Source organism: Myotis nattereri (assembly GCF_964212035.1).
Source record: "Myotis nattereri genome assembly, chromosome: 12".
NCBI classification, from domain to species: domain Eukaryota; kingdom Metazoa; phylum Chordata; class Mammalia; order Chiroptera; family Vespertilionidae; genus Myotis; species Myotis nattereri.
In genome coordinates, this window is record NC_138087.1 from 10,058,006 (window position 1) to 10,074,533 (window position 16,528).

General features: G+C 54.2%; 1 protein-coding gene across 1 annotated transcript in view; it reads left to right on the forward strand.

Moving 5' to 3' along the window:
* Nucleotides 1–16,528, forward strand: part of AOPEP (aminopeptidase O (putative)) — a 324,231-nt gene that overhangs the window by 185,741 nt on the left and 121,962 nt on the right. Inside the window, exon 7 of the mRNA XM_081103533.1 lies at nt 549–655. Within this exon, the coding sequence (XP_080959659.1) occupies nt 549–655 (107 nt within the window). The remainder of the gene's footprint in view (nt 1–548; nt 656–16,528) is intronic.

Sequence of the window (16,528 nt, forward strand, 5' to 3'; positions counted from 1 at the left end):
GTGGTTTTGCTGCCTCCTTTAAGGAGGTACAGGAGTGAGAGGCTGAGGGACCAGCAGGGCAGGTGCAGGCCTCTCCCCCCCCCCCCCCCCCCCCCCCCCCGACACAGTGCGCAGGCCTGCACTGTCCTGGTTATAAGCAAACAGAACCATCTGGGTTGCATTAGCAGGCTCCACAGTAAACAGCCCTTAACAAAACTGGGGGCTGGGGACCTTCCCCACCCCGTGCAGAGACACAAAGCAGGAAAGGGCTGGACGGCATCCCAGTGGAAATGGCCCCGAGGGAAGCCTGCGCTCTCCAGGGCAGGGTGGGTTCCTGGACCAGGGGTGCCTCCCAAACAGGCAGCCAGACAGGGAACGGCTGGTTCTTCCTCCAGCGCCTAAGAGGCCCTGGGCTCCTGACCCGTTCGATGGGGCGCAGGGGCAGCAGGAGGCCTCCTTTGCCACCCTCCCTGAAATAAAGCCGCTGCCGCCCAGGCGGCTCTGAGCTTGCGCAAGGGCAACACTGACGGTGTTTTGTGCACGTGTGTTTGTGTCTGTGGCTTAAGCAGCTGGCCCCCCACGAGGCCCAGGAGCAGCAGGAGCTGCGGGCAAGCCTGCGCTGGCGGCGCCTCCAGGACGAGTCGCGGAACTCGCCCGAGCAGCTGCAGGTGCTGAGGTAAGCCCCGCGGATCCCTCCGCCTCCCCCTCCCTCCTCCTCCTCCCCCTCCCCCTCCCCCGCGCTCCCTCCCCCCTCCCCCCGCCTCCTTCCCTTCCACACACGTGTAGGCCTTGCATCAAACCTGCTGTGTTTCCTTTTTAATTAAATGGGACCAGGTCAGTCATCCTCCCCGGCATGTGATCCCCGGGATGTGATTGTTATGCTTCGAGTCTTTCAGGGTGTGGATTTGGACTTGCCTTCTGACATTTTCTTGGTGTCTCTATTCAGGAAAAAACTAGCATAAGGCCATTTCCGGGACCAAATTCTTCCTTTGAAGTTCTAATAGTCACTTCACCTGGTGGCTGGGGACTGGGGGAAGGTTGGGTTTGGTAGCCTGGCAGGCAGGAACCCTGTAAAGCCAAAGGGAAAAAACCCTGTAGGAAATTATCGATTCCTAAGTGTTTAGTGGTAGCAGATGTCTGTGTCAATGGGGGCTTTTGTTTGGGATCCGTCTGGGCGGGCGGCCACGCCTGGGAGGGAGCGCTCTCCCAGCTCCTGAGTTCTGTCTCGAGACTGTTGCGGGCTTGTAGGATTACCTCTTGCCTTTTTGCCATTTTTGTCCCTCTCTGCTTTGCTGGTTTTCTTCACTTCTCTGAATAGTTATTTATCTGAAACCTCCAGCCTAGGCCCCAGGAGCACTGCGTTGCTAAGGCAACATAAGCTCTCACCCTGCCCACTCTGGGCGGGCGCCAAGCCTTTGGAATCCTCCGTCAGACAGGTGGGAAGGCAGCCATCCAGGAGTCCCCACTTAGATGGCAGCCCCCAAGCCCGCGTGTTCTCGCTGATTTTAGGTAAACACCGGACTCCGCAGTGAGGACCAAGTGGGAGGGAGCCGTGGAGCCAGCCCGAAGCGGGAGGCTGGCGCTTCCCTTTGCTGTGAACGCCTGCTCGAAGCTCAGGGCTGCCCTCCCTCAGCTCTGACTCCTGCATGGTCAGGAGAGCCGAGCCCACCAGCGACCCTCGCCTCTATTCACTGGGCTGGTGGGTGGCTCCACCCACATGGACAGGGCCCAGCCCTCAGGAAGCTTCGCCTTAGGGGGACCCTGCCACATGCACAGCGGGTTGCAGGTGCTGAGAAGTGGGGCGAAGGGAGCCCAGTGATTTCTAGTGAGGGGTAGGTCATGCCTCTGGGGGAGGCTCAAAGGCCTGAGGCAGGAAAGGGCGTGGCATGCTGGTGCAGAGGGAGGGGGGCAGAGGGACAGAGGGAGGTGAGGGAGAGCAGGCAGGAGCGGACCCAGAGCCTTGGCCCAAGGGCCTTGAGCAGGGAAGGCACCCTGTTGCTGTGCTGACTGCTTGGGGGCGGGGGGGGGGGGGGGGTAGTGCAGGCTGCTCGAGGAGGGAAGGCACAGGTGGAAGGCTGCAGTCTGCACAGGAGCGCCCGGTGGTGGCGTGGGGGGCGCAGGGAGCAGGCCTGTTTGCACACGTCCTGGCAGGTCTGGGTGAAAGGACTGTGCAGAAGAGGACGAGAGTGGCTGGCATGATGTCCAGGCTTTTGCCTGAGTGGCTGGTGGATAATGAGGAATAGCAGGCACGGCCTCTGAGAGGGGCGGGCTTTGGAGGGAAGGATGAAGATTCCAGCTTCACGTGCATTCAGGTGGATGCCCAAGTAGCTGTTCAATATTGAGAACTCAGTGGGTCCACAAGTCAGGAGCTCATTGGAGAGATTCCAACCTTTGGCCTACAAAGACTTTAAAATCTGAGCACCTTGAAATCACCAGGGAGAGAGGAAAGTGAGAGAAGAGGTTGGGAGGCAGGTTGGGGTCGGGGGCAGGTGGTGGGGGCGGGATAGTGTAGAGAAAACTCAGACACCAGAAGCCAGGAAAGAGTGAAGAAGGCGGGAGTGGGTGTGAGATGCTGCTGAGGGCGTGTGAAAGGGAGGGAGAGACGTGACCTTTGGGCGGGACCACACAGCGATGCTGTGGTCTTGACATGCATGCATTTATTCATGGGTGGGGGAGAGCGGGGCCAGATTGGAGTTGGTAGGAGAGTGAGTGGGTGGTCCGGAAGGGGAGACAGCGCGTGGTCTTGGTAGGGAAGCTGTGCTTGGAGGGGAAGCTGTGAAGGTCAGAGAGGCTTGTTTGGGGTGGCTGTGCACCCGAGTAGCCGTGCCAACCCTGTCACCTCTCCACTCAGCTTCTTCATTCCCCAAGTGCCCGGCTTGCGAACCCTCAGCCTGTGCCCTGGGAGGTCAGCACCGGTGAGGGGACCTCATCTCCGTGGCGCTGTGGCCAGACCAGCTCTGGTGGCCACGGGCTTTGCCTTCTTGTATGGAGCCTGGAGAAAGAATACGCTGTGTGTATCTGTTTACTGGAAGGCTATGGTGGCATTTATTTTCCTCTGCCTTCGTATTCAGGAATTATGTTTGCCTGAATTTAGGCTAAGAGTCCACGCTTCCATGGACACAGAGAACCTAGAGCAGTGATGGCGAACCTTTTGAGCTCGGCGTGTCAGCATTTTGAAAAACCCTAACTTAACTCTGATGCCGTGTCACATATAGAAATTTTTTGATATTTGCAACCGTAGTAAAACAAAGATTTATATTTTTGATATTTGTTTTATATATTTAAATGCCATTTAACAAAGAAAAATCAACCAAAAAAATAAGTTCGCGTGTCACCTCTGACACGCGTGTCATAGGTTCGCCATCACTGCCCTAGAGGTTACTGAAGGGGCAGGGGGAACCAGATTGTAAACATCTGTTCTCAGACTTTGTTTCGTTTCACTGTACAAATAAGAGCTTGGTAAAGAAGTCTCTTAAGCAACACAGGGACCAAAGATGCTGTCTTGTTTTTTCATTTAAGATACCGCATGGTCTTGAAATGATGGACCGAGCACAAGGTAGAAGCCTTGGTTTGTGTCTCGATGTGCTCCTCCGTGCTGCCAGGTGCTGAGGGAGCTTCTCCCCGCCTCTGCAGCACCTTCCACCCGCCCACCTCCTCCCAACACTCCCTCCCCTCGGCGCCTGTGTCACAGGCTCCTTGCTTTCCTTCCGCCTCACTGCTGCGCCTCTCCGGCTCTGGGCTCGGCTCTCGCTGGGGTGGCTCGGGCTCAGAAAGACTGAATGAGAGCAGAGCCATTGCAGCTGTCCTTCATCCCCCTGCCGTCAGGGAACTCGATGTCACTTTCCTTGTGTGGAAATAAAAATAGTCCCTGTATCTTGAACTGAGGGAGGACATGAAGGTCGGCATAAAAAAAAAAGTAGCCTTGGACCAAGCATCTTTGTCTTTGTACACATGAGCGCATAGCTTTGGGCAGGGGCATGGGGGGGTAAGGGGAGGGGGGAGAAAGCAACATTGTGTTGGTTAGGTACTGGAGTGCTAGCAACGTGAGGAGAGAAAAACTAAAATTCTGTTTGGCGCTGACCTGCTAACTTCAGTCACTGATAGGAACTGGTATCCGTTCGTGCCTTCCTCGGACCCGGTGGTGAGCTGTGGGTCTCAGCAGCTGTGTCCTGGGTCGGTGTGGCGGTGAGTTTCCTTGTTGCAGAAGTTTCGGGTGCTCCCAGCCTCCTCGGCCTGCCTTGGCTTGGGCGCCTGCACTGTGACTGCAGGCTGTGGAGGCGTGGCCATTTGCTCAGACTTTCAAAATGCCAGGGGTCACATTGCTGACTCTGTGCCTTTTCTCCTTCGTTAATTATTAAAGATGCCTTTCCCGTAGGCAAGACCCCAGCGGCTCTCTGCGGACTCTCCCTCACGCGCCCTCAGCCCTGGCGGGCTGACCTCATCCTGTCCTGCTCTCCCCTGCCTGGCCGCCACCTCCTCACTCCCTCCGTCCGTTGTCACCCCCACCCTCAGCCTGGGAGGCATCCTGACTCGGCCGGGGGGGAGATCGGGAAGTGGGGGCTTCTAAAGGCTCCGCTGCCTGGCTGCCTGTCCCCAGGGCCCGGCTGGACGCCGGCCTCTCTAAGTGCTGTCCTGCTGTCCGTCGGAGCTCTGACGGGCTGGTGGATGGAAGAGCTATAGTGGCGGGGTCAGAAGAAATCTCTGTTGGTTTTTATTGTGATTTATTATCATGCCCCCTTTTTTCTGGATTCATTGTTAAAGTCACGCTCGTGCTGAGAAAAACGTTAAAATATATCACGTTGAGGAGGCGATCCATGACCAGCCCCCAGTCTGATGCAGCTCCTCCAGCTGCTGCCACCACCGGCCCTGAAGTCCTAGGGGAAGGAGGCGCCTGCCCTCCCGCCCGAGTGCCTCAGCCCTGCCCACCAAGGTGCCCGTATAGCAGGAGCCCGAGTGTGTCGCTCTGTTACGGCCAAAATGAAGCGTGCGCCCGAGCTCTGTGGCCCGCACACGCCCGAGCTCTCTGTCCGTGACGCTGGGCACTGGGACCTGTGGGCGGCCCTGCCCGGGGCCAGTGGGTTGGAGCATTCCTATCCCTCTCCCTTCCTCTGTCTCTAAATAAGTAAAAACCTGTCCTCAGGGGAGGATTTTTTTAAAAGTCCATGTGTGAACCTTCTCTAATGTGCATGACGTTTTCACCTCTAAAGTTTTTCTCAAGAACGTGGCAGTCTTTTCCCACGCAGGCGTGGAACCACGTCCATCGCGGCCCTCAGGCCTGCCTCAGGGAGGAGCTCCGCCCTTCACGGCCCCCTGTTGCTGTCACATGCCCACCCCCAGCTCAGGCTCAGGCTCCTCCAGCCTGAGGCCTCAGGGCTCCCCGCAGCCTTCCCTCAGTTGCCACTGGCCCAACTCTCCCTCCCCCTTTGCCTCCTGCCCCACAGGGGAAACAGCCATTGGCCTGCTGGCCCTTGCGTCTATAAATGCCTTAGCACCCACACCTCCCCTGACCTCCCAGATGCCCGAGTGCCAGCCTGCTATTAGTCACAGATACAGCTCTAACTCTAGAGGCGAAACTGGAATTTAAATGTATGTCTGTATTTAAAACCCACTGTCCCTGAGGAAGAAGAGAAGGGAAGGGATGGAGGGTCTGTGTACACGAGTGAGGATGCATCACTGTGGACAGAGACTGGGGCCACGAGCCTAGGGAACCTTTTCCTGAGGTCACTGTGCCCTGTGAGCACCCGATTCTGTAACTCATTGTAATTCCTGTTTTATTGGGCCCCTCTGTGTTGTTTGGTACCAGTGATGGCTCTTGCTTTCTGGGGATTTCTGCCACCTGGCTGTCAGGCAGCCCCTCCCTGGTTCTCCTTGTCCCCCTCTGCCATCCTTTCTCCATCTCCTTGGCCGTCTGCTGTCTGTCTGCCTGCCTGTCTGCCTGCCTGCCTGCCTGTCCAGAGTTGGTGTCCCCGGAGGTCTCCTCTTGGCTGTGTATCCTGATGGGGTGGTCTCATTCACACCCCTGAGTTAGGTGGGGTTCCCAGATAGACCCTCAGACAAGACTCATGAAAGAGATTATGAGGAAGTATTCCCAGGAGGAGAACATGGAAAGGGGAGTGGGGCCGAGGGGGAAGGAGGCCGCTGGGTGTCAGGACAACAAGTGAGTCACTGGGATTGCTCTGGAGGCATCCCCGTCGGGGCAAGGGGCTCGGAGTGTGTGACCCTTGCCCCTGGAGAGAGGCACGTTCCCAGGCACTGCTGGCTCGAGTGTTCCCAGGCAAAGCAGCCTCGGACAACCCGAGGGCCGCAGCTGACAGTCACAGAGAACACGCCAAGAGCTCGTGTGCACACGGATGATACAAGTCCCCAGGATACAAGTGGGGCAGGGGCACTGCTGGCCACACCGCCTGTCTGTGCTGGAGGCTCCCAAATGGCCAGCCCAGCCCAGCTCTCTCTTAAAGATCAGATGTGATGCTTACCTGCCCGTTTGGCATCATCACAAACATCGCACACTAGTAATCCCCTCTTCCCATCCCATCTGCTCACCTCCTCTAGTGAGCACTCATAGTAGAAACCTGGGGGTCATCCAGCAATCCCCTCCCCTCCCCTCCCCTCCCCTCCCCTCTCCAGGGAGGGCTGATGCCATCACTGTGAACTCACCTCATACAATTTCTCAAGTCCCCGCCCCTCACACGACTGGCTCTCTGCTTAGGACCCATGGCTCACATGCAGCAGCCCAGAGCCTCCGCATTGTTTCCTACCTTTAATCTTTCCCATCAAATCCACCTTCCGCACCTCCACCTAAAACAGCTTATGATTCTGCCACCTCCTTGCTGAAAACCCTCCAAAAGTTTCCCCTCATCTCCAGGAAAAGCCACGCTTCTTAATATAGGAAGTAGTCAAGGTCCCCCACCCCATCCCTCCTACCTGTTGGTTTTGTTTTTTTCACTTTCTTCTCTTGCCATTCTTTGCTTCCTCCTCCAGCCACCCCAAAGAGTTCATAGAACCTTATTGCATGGGGTTGCCAGGGCTGGCAAACAAAATACCGCAGACAGGTATGTGGCCTAAACAACAGAAATGTGTGGTCCTATAGCTCCAGAGGCTAGCGGTCCAAGGTCAAGGTGCCGGCGGGTTTGGTTTCTTCTGAAGCCTTGCGCCTTGGCTTGCAGAAGGCTGCCTGCCCGCCGTGCCCTCCAGCGGCCTTCTCTCCGTGTGAGCACCCCGCTGCCTCTCCCTCCGCACTAATCTCCTCTTATGTAAGGACACCAAGCAGATTGGATTACAGCCCCAACCACTGGCTTGTTCTCGCTTAGCTACCCCTTCACAGGCCCTGTCTGCAGGGCAGCAGCATTTGGGGTGTTGGGCTGCGGGCTGCGACATAAACGTTGTGGAGAAATATAATCCAGCCCTAACACCTCCTGTCTGCCTGTTCTTTCCTACCTCCTTGCCTTTCCTCATGGTGTCTTTAGGATGCTCCTCCCTGCTGTGCAACTCCAAGTTATTACGACTCAGCCCACATCCCCCTGCCTTCCAAACGGTCAGGCCTGCCCGGCGGGAGAGGCTGGGACCCTCCTCCGGCCGAGGCTCTGCGCTTCTCCATCCTGATCTTGCTACGTTCTTGGATAGTTATCTTTAGAATGAGACAATACTAAGTTGCCAGCATTCATCCATTTTTAACCTACAAAAACAGCACGTCTGCGTCTGAGCTGACGCATCTCTCCTCTGACCCAGCTTTTCGAAGCGAGGGACTGCGTCTTCCTTACCGCTGAGGGCCACGGGGCGTGGCACTGAGGGGCCCTGGACACTGTGGCAGCAGTGGATGTTGTGTGCAGCGCGGTCTCAGTCTGAGGTGCTTTATGTATTGTTCGAAGAGTTGAAATATTGATCACAAGACGTAGACAGATCCCTGGCTGCGTCCTCGGAGTTCTGAGAAGCGAGAGCTTAATGCTGGTGGGCTTGTCAGAAAGGGCCGCTGGGAAGCTGTGAGGCTTGAGCTGGGGTGGTGAGGAGGGAGAGCCCTGAGCCCAGGGCGGAGGCGGAGGGCAGGGAGCCCAGAGCCACGCCTGGCAGGCGTTCGCGGTGAATCGATGGTGGAAATGGGCAGTGAATGAGAACGGGTTTCCAGGAGAGGACGGCCATGGAGAACCCGTGAGACGGAGCGAGACAGGAGGGCCAGGCTGCGCAGTGGAGTTCCATGGGGGCCAGACCCAAGACCTGGCCATGGCCGTGCAGGCAGCGGGAGCTTCTCTCAGTTCCAAGAATGACGTCATAAAATGGAGTTCTGGGGAGAGTACCCCGACTTGGCCTGACACGTGATCAGAGACTGAGTCTAGAGGCAGGTGGCCTTAGGGGGCTGTTTTGGGTACCAGACCTGAGTCTGGAAGAGCCCGAGACCCCTGGGCTGGCCTCAGGTGCCGACGGGCCTCTATTCGGGCTGCTCAGACCTCGCTGGGGCTTTCGGGACGTGATGGAGGGAAGGAGCGACCACAGGGAACCGGCTGGACCTGTGGCTTTGTGAGATTTCACAGCGCAGGAACCCAGCGCTTCTGGAGCGAGGCCTGGCTGATCTGCCTCGTGTTAGAGAAACATCCCCAGAGGACGCAGGCCTGACCTCTCCCAGAGCCCGCGGTCTTCAGTGCCAGCCCAGAGAGGATGTGCGTTCAGACGGCCCGCCTGGCGCCCAGCTGCTGGGCGGGAGCCCGTTCTGACTCCACCATAAGCTGCGTGGCCTTGCAGAGTTCCCCAGGCGCCGAGCTCCCGTTCCTCTGCGGGTGAGGGTGAGGGGCGCCTGTGGGGAAAACGTGCGGATCACTCAGAACTTGGATGCGGTTGGATCGGGGAATTGCCGTCTGGTGCCTCCAACATGGCTGAGTGCTGTCAATTCCCTATGGTTCGGCCAATAGTACACACTGAGTACGTGTTAGATACTGGCCTCTAGGCCCTCTGGCTCCGGTAACTGTTGCCCCAGACGCAACAGAGCACACAGGACACAGCCCTACAGTCAGCCGTCTCCCTCCCAGCTGTCTGGGTTCCTCACCGGCCTGCCCTCTTCTCCCCGGGCTCTGAGCCCGCCAGCCATGTCTTTTACTGCTGCCACCCTCCCCTGGCCACTGCGGAGGCCCCTATGCCCATCCCTTTACCAACCAGAGCCTGGAAGCACCCACCTTTCCTCCTGACAAACACGATTGGCTAGTGTGTTCAAAAAGTTAATTTTACTAAGAAATTAAAAGGACATTTTTTGGGCTGGCTGGTGTGGCTCAGTGGTTGAGTATCAACCTATGAATGAGGAGGTCATGGTTCAATTCCCAGTTTGGGCACATGCCAGGTTGTGGGGGTGTGAAAGAGTCAGATGATCCATGATTCTCTTTCATCATTGATGTTTCTATTTCTCTCTCTGAAATCAATTAAAAATATTTTTTTTAAAGAAGGACATTGTTTGTAGGTACAAGAATGCTTGTCCTATATAATAAAAGACTAATATGCTAAGTGTCTGACTGTTCGTTCGACAAGTCGCTATGATGCACACTGACCACCAGGGGGGTAGGCACTCTATCCGGTAGGTTAGCTTGCTGCTGGGGTCTGGCTGATCGGGAATGGGCGAGACGGGCTGGACATGCCCTGGAGCCCTCGCGCGGACTCTCCCTGGCTGGCCAACCTTCTGTGATCCCTCCCCGGCCAGCCGGCCAGCCCAATCAGCCCTGATTGGGACTGGGTGAGATGGGCCGGACATGCCCTGGAGCCCTCCCACAGTCTCTCCCCAGCCCCAGTCATGCACCGGTGAGGTCCCTGGGCACCAGTGGGGTCCCTCAGCCTAGCCTGCACCCTCTCACAATCTGGGACCCTTTGGGGGATGTCAGAGAGCCCGTTTCGGCCCCATCCCCACAGGCCAGGCCGAGGGACTCCACTGGTGCACAAATCTGTGCACTGGGCCTCTAGTTTACAAATGAGAAGAATGGGATTAAAAGCAAAAACAAACCCCCCAAAATCTTGAATGTTAAACAAAGATGCCCAAACTGATAGCCTGAAGTAAGAGTTACATGAGCAATGTTTCTAAGACACATAAGATCCTTCTCCTCTCCTCACTTCTGGTCTAATCTCTGCGTGAGGACACCCTGTCCCCTCGGGCGCTGCCCTCCACAGCGTCCTGGCTTCTGGGCAGACTCTCACCACAGCCTGAGAAGAAAAAGCTCTTCCCTGAGCTCCAGCCATGGCCTGTGCAGCTTCTAAAGCGACCACGTCCGTCTGGGAATTCCTGCCCTCCACCCTGCACACCAGGCTGGGGTCCCCTCCACCTCCTTCCGTGGCTTTTATGTTTGAACTGCACATGCTGGTTAGCTGTGTGGACGTTTCTGTCCTTTCGTGACAGGAGGTGCTAGCCTCTGCCAGCATTTTCTGAAAAACCTTGGGGGCTCTCAGCCAGCTAGAAGCAGACCCCGCCCTTTCCTGCCCCAAAGGCCAGCTCCACCCCCGGCGCTGCCCACCGGGTTCCTGTTTCCTGCTGAGGGACACCCTCCGCTCCCACTGCTTTTAGCTAGCAGAGACCACAGACACGTCCTGAACAGCTGAACTCAAATAACCCTCCCTGTTCATTCTTCTGGGCCATTCCCTGGTTACTCATCACGCAGGTATTTCTAGGGGAGGGATAGACTTCTCCTCGGGAGGCCCCTAATTACATACTTTTACTGTACATGGTGTTACAACTTTGCAATAACATTTAGTACAGTTTTTTCATATAGAAAAACATAAGATATAAATCAGTTTATAATCACTGCTCAGTTAGCCATAATTTTTTTTCAATAAAAATATTTCACAGGAAAATTATAACAGTTTAGAAAGGTATCAAATCCTATCCCCACCACTGATTCCTATCTAATATGTCACTGCTAGCATTGTCTTGTGAATCTTTCTGAAAATAAAGATTTTATAAGTATACTAGAGGCCCAGTGCATGAAAATTTGTGCACAGGGGGCGGGGGGTGTCCCTCAGCCTGGCCTGCACCCTCTTCAGTCTGGGACCCCTTGGGGGATGTCCAACTGCTGGTTTAGGCCCGATCTCGGATTGGGCCTAAACGGGCAGTCAGACATCCCTCTCACAATCCAGGACTGCTGACTCCTAACCACTTGCCTGCCTGCCTGCCTGCCTGATTGCCCCTAACCACTTCTGCCTGCCAGCCTGATTGTCACCTAACTGCTCCCCTGCTGGCCTGATCGCCCCCAACTGCCCTCCCCTGTAGTCCTGGTCGCACCCAACTGCCCTCCCCTGCAGGCCTGGTCCCCCCACCAACTGCCCTCCCCTGCCGGCCTGTTCACTCCCAACTGCCCTCCCCTGCCGGCCACCTTGTGGCAACGTTGCACGTGATGCCACCTAGGCTTTTATTACATAGGATGTGCATACTTCTGTATTGCTGCCCTGTGTGGCACCGATTCACTATAGCACTTGTTAAGATTTTTCTAAAAAAATAATTCACATACTTAAGCCTGTCCATCATGGTTCCCTCTCACTTTGCCCTTCCTCTAAGGCTGTGCTGTGCACTCGGCAGTCCTAACATTGTACATCACAGTCCTGGCTCGCCGGCGTCAGGCTCACTTTCAGAAGCATTCGCGTGCAGTGCAGGGTTCTCAGGTAATCCTACTTCCACTTTGTTCTACAGAGTCTTCGCCTGCCCACCCTCCTGCCCCGTTTAGTTTGTGTTTGGGCCAATGGTTTTGACCCAGAATGGCTGACGGAAGTGGTTACAAGTATTTGTCTGGACCTGCTGCAAAGACATGAAAGAAGAATACCCTGCTAACATGTTAAAATCCACTTTCCTCCTAATAATACAATCCCGGGTATTGTTCTGTCACAGACACACGTCGGTCTGTTTTCTTAAAACGATGCAGAATATCCCAGGATGAGAACGCTTCACAGCTAGCTTTCTAACCGTGTGTCAGCCACTGGACATTTGGTCATTTCTGGCTTTTTGCTTACACTTCCTGTTAGTGGGCAGCGTGTTAATCATAAGACGAAGTAGCAGAAATAGTACACAGTTGCCCACAGGACCGAGTGGAGGGCGCTGCTCTCCCAGCCTCTTGTCCCGTGTGTGGGGGGCTTCAGGCGAGGAGGGAAGACCTTCCTTAGCTCCACAGCCCCCTCTCCACCCCGCGCCCCCCCCCCTGAGTCCCGTGTGAGCTGAGCTCCCTTATCTCGGCTCACAGATCTCCGCACAGAGCACTGCACAGACTGTTGGGGTTCACAACGTGCTTCTTGCCTCCCATGGAAAAGGAAGCTGGTGTTTGTCCCGTTTGCCTCTTTCAGGAATGAAGTCATGGGGCTTTGATGCAGCACCAAAAAAATTTCCCATTTTTATCTTTTCTACTCTTGCTTCCTGTAGTGTTCAGGTCTTCTGTTTTCCTGTGTGCAGGCAGCCTGTGTTTATATGACCACGTTGGCCCTGAGGAGAGGGGGGGGCCCTTTGACGCTGGCTGATGCGGACGCGGACCAGGTGTGCCTCCACCTCCCGCACCCCTCCCGGAAGGCAGCGCCCGGAACTATGAGGGGCGCCCTGCAGTGCTCGGCTCCTGTGCTCTTAGGCTCAACCTGTCCCCAAATATATGTGGTTGAATAAAACTCAGTGAAGGTTCCTCTAGTTAACTCAGGGTTTAGGTTTTGTGCTGTTGTTTTCTTTTAATCAAGATCATCCTTTGCGCTGACTTATGAGGCCCAGGCCGCGGGCAGGCCGTGGACAGCTGCGGGGGATGAGTACTGTTTTACTTTCCAACTCTGCTGCTTGCACAGATTCCAGCTGCTTCGCCTTCTAAACTCATAGAGAAGTAGGCTCCAAAAGGGCTGAAAAAGTGATTTTGCTTCACCTCCCGTGTCCCTGACAGACAGCCGCCAGCTCTGCCCGAGGACTCCCTGCCTGGCCTCTGCTTCCTCGAGGAGCAGCCCCTCTCGGGTCCTCCTCGGACCCAGGCCTGCCTCGGCCAGGTTCGCCTGGTCCTCTCGGCCCGGCCCTCCGAGCTGCCCAGGACCCACCCTGTGCTCACAGACCATCACATCTGAAGGCCATCCTCTGGCCTTTCCCGGCCACCAGATCCCAGCTTTGATAAATTCCTCACAAGCACTGCAGTCGGGAAAAGGTTTGCCTTCTCGGGCGTGGTCGTTTGTTGTCCTCGGCGGTGACTGGCCTTCTCCGGCGGTGACACCTGAACGGAGCACAGCGTTCTGTGTGAGGTTGCGCCTGAGCAGAACGCACGGGGACCCTGGCTGCTGCCTTTCTCTGGATAGTCAGAAAAGCCAGGACAAGCACTGATTAGGTTGGATGCACTTGCACGACACCCTCCAGGTCCATCCCTGTGGTCACAAATGGCAATATTTCATCTCTTTATTATGGCTGAGTAGTATTCCATTGTATGTGTGTGATATTTGTATATCATATACACCACATCTTGTTACTAACTCATCTACCATGTTTCTTTTTTAAACTCAGCATCAGATGCCTTCTCATGGCAGTCTCACCGTTCCAACCCCCATACATTTTTCTCCTTAGTAACACCACCTAGCGCTTTCCATGCGCCAAACACTGTTCCAAGCATGGAGAGATAGGGTCTCTTTTGATCCTTACAACGGCCCCGTGTAAGGATCTGGTACTGGTACATCTTCCTTCCCAGGACAGCCGAGGAGAGGCGCATGAGGTGGCTGGCACGTTCCCACAGCTAGAGAGTGGCGGAGCAGGGATGAAAGCAGAGGAGTCTGGCTGTCCGCTCTGTCTGACCCTCCCCGCAGCCCTCCCCTCAACCCACCTGCCATCATCCCACCTGCCATCCTATTGGTTGTTTTGGAAGCCACATCAGTCACCTCTTGCTGCATGTTGAGTTTACAGACAATTACTAAACTAAATCTTTTCCATAGGTAAGTGCTTAATTTTAAAAACTTCTCTGTCCTCATGGACTATTGAAGCCTGTGGTTTCTATTCTTGAAGATGGATGCTGTCCATCAACCAACAAGGAGACTCCTCGCCTAGACTCATGCAAATCTGCTAAGCCAATAAGCCTCCATTCCTTGGACACAGCCCTCAGGTTATAGCAAGTAATTAATCAACAGCCTTGGGGTTCTGTTCTTTACCTTCTGTAAAGCCACGAAGCAACACCATACACTCACCACCACATCCATCTGCTGGCTGCCTTGTAGAAGCCGGATGCCCGATGCCCACAGTGAATTTCTGGCAGAGGCCCAGGTCCCATGCTAACTCCTGTAGTTAATCATGTTCTCTTCTCAGTGCTCTCAGACTCTCTGTTCAATAACCAAGTCATGGTTTGCCCCCCTCCCCCATCCCTTCTCCCTTTACACATCATAACAAGTGTGTGTCTGTCTCCATGGGCCCCGTCGCACTTGCCGTGACTTGATCCCCAGAGGTCTGTGATCGCAGGGGGAAGCGCTCCGCACTGTGCCATGTCCCTCGCCTGAGCCGGGGCCGGACTCCTCTCAGGATGAGGGAAGGAGCCCTCTCCACCTGCGCTGAGCATCACTCTCTGGACACAGAGCAGACCTCCCGCGTAACAGTGCTTGTTCTACCGCGTACACCCTGAAGACCTGCCTCCCTGGCTACAAAGTTGAAGCAAAGTGGGAGTCACTAGCTCTGTTCATTCTGTCACTCTCAGCACCTGGTCTTCCCTAAGCTCAGATGTCAGGGCCCTTTTCACGGCCCTGGGTCTTCTCCATTAGCATCGTCTCCTTCGGAATCTCTGCCTTCCTGGCAACAATTTCATGGCTTCCTGGAGGTTGGACTTAGCTTTGGTTGTTTCTTTCCCAGCATTCCCTTTCATCTTTTGCACGTGTCTTTTGAAAATCACCTCATCAGGAGCCTCCTGCAAGGTGTCTTCACTCCCCATTTTCTCTCTCTCCTCGGAAAATGTGTGTGTATTTCTCTTGCTGTGTTGAAGGTGGTGATTTACTGCTCAGACCATTGTATTAGCCTATCCCTTGGGTTTTCTCTGTTTGCGATTTTGTGTCTTAGAGAGGAATTTCTGATTTATGGCCGTTTAAAACCTGAGGGCTCTTTAGGTTTTGTGTCGAGGCCCATTACTTCCTGCTTTTCTAAGTTTCATCTTTTATTTTCCTACCCTGCTTATCAGAATTTGGGGAGTTTGTTCGTGTTTTCCATATGATCTGCAGTATCTTTCCTTATCACTGCCCTTCAGCAGCGGACCTCTCCTCCCATAGGTACCGACCACCAGTTCCTTCACTGTCGGAGACAGAATATACCTTCCTGGCTGTCCTCCTACTCCTTAAAGAGATGCCTCCTTCTGTCTTGTATCGCTTTGGCAGTTGCCTTCCCGGCACCACAGTGATACCCTGCTGTGCCTGCCATAGGACCAAGGTCCCTGGTGGGGACACCCTCCCACTGGACAGCAGCTTTGGTGCCATTCCGCTTCCTTACTTACAGGTGTGCACCTGGGCCCAGTGCTCTGCAAGTACCATCCGAAAGCAAGCCAGTGGCCAGCGCTCATCGGACATACGTTTTAGATAGAAAAATAGTTGTTAAAACAAATGGAGGGTATAAAATTCCCATACTTTCAATGATTCTGCCTCCATTTTTAACCCAGAATTTTAGTAATTTCCTCACTGAATGGTGTGGACTGTGAGGTGTGTATGTAAGGAATATGCCCAGATCTAGCTTACTGGAACTTTATGCAACCCTTAAACTTTGTTTGTCCTTTTGATTTGTTTTCTGATGATGTGTGGCATGGAGCAGGCTTAAAGACAAACCCTTAAAGGGATTATGTTCAAAATTGGGGGTCTCGCCAAGCCATTATTATGCTCAATTAACATTTGATAAAGAAGGCAAGAGCATACAATGGAGTAAAGACAGTCTCTTCAATAAATGGTGTTGGGAGAATTGGACAGGTATATGCAAAACAATGTAACTAGACCAACAGCTTACACCATACACAAGAATAAACTCAAAAAGGATAAAAGACTTAAATGTAAGTCATGAAACCATAAAAATCCTAGAAGAAAATGTAGGCAGCAAAATACCAAATAGCTCACGTAGCAGAATTTTCACTGATACAACACTTAGGGCAAGAGAAACAAAGGAAAAAATAAATAGATGGGACTACATTAAACTAAAAAGCTTCAGGAAAAGAAACCACCATGAAAAGGGAGCCAACTGTATGGGAGAACATATTTGTCAATGATACATCTGATAAGGGGTTAATTTCCAAAATATATAAAGCACTTATACAACTCAACAAAAGGAAGACAATCCAATTTAAAAATGGGCAGGGGGCCTAAATAAATACTTACTAGTATCTAAAGAGGACATACAGGCCTGGTCGGTATAACTCAGTAGTTATAACACTGGCCTGTGGACTGAAGATTCCCTGGTTAGAGTCCAGGTCAAGGGCATGTACCTCAGTTGCAGGTTCCTCAGCCCTAGGAGGAGTGCAGGCAGGAGGCCACCAATGGATGTGTCTCTCTCACATTGATGTTTCTCTCTCCCACCTCTCCCTCCCTCCCACTCTCTCTAGAAATCAATGGGGAAAATATCCTCTGGTGAGGCTTTAGGATA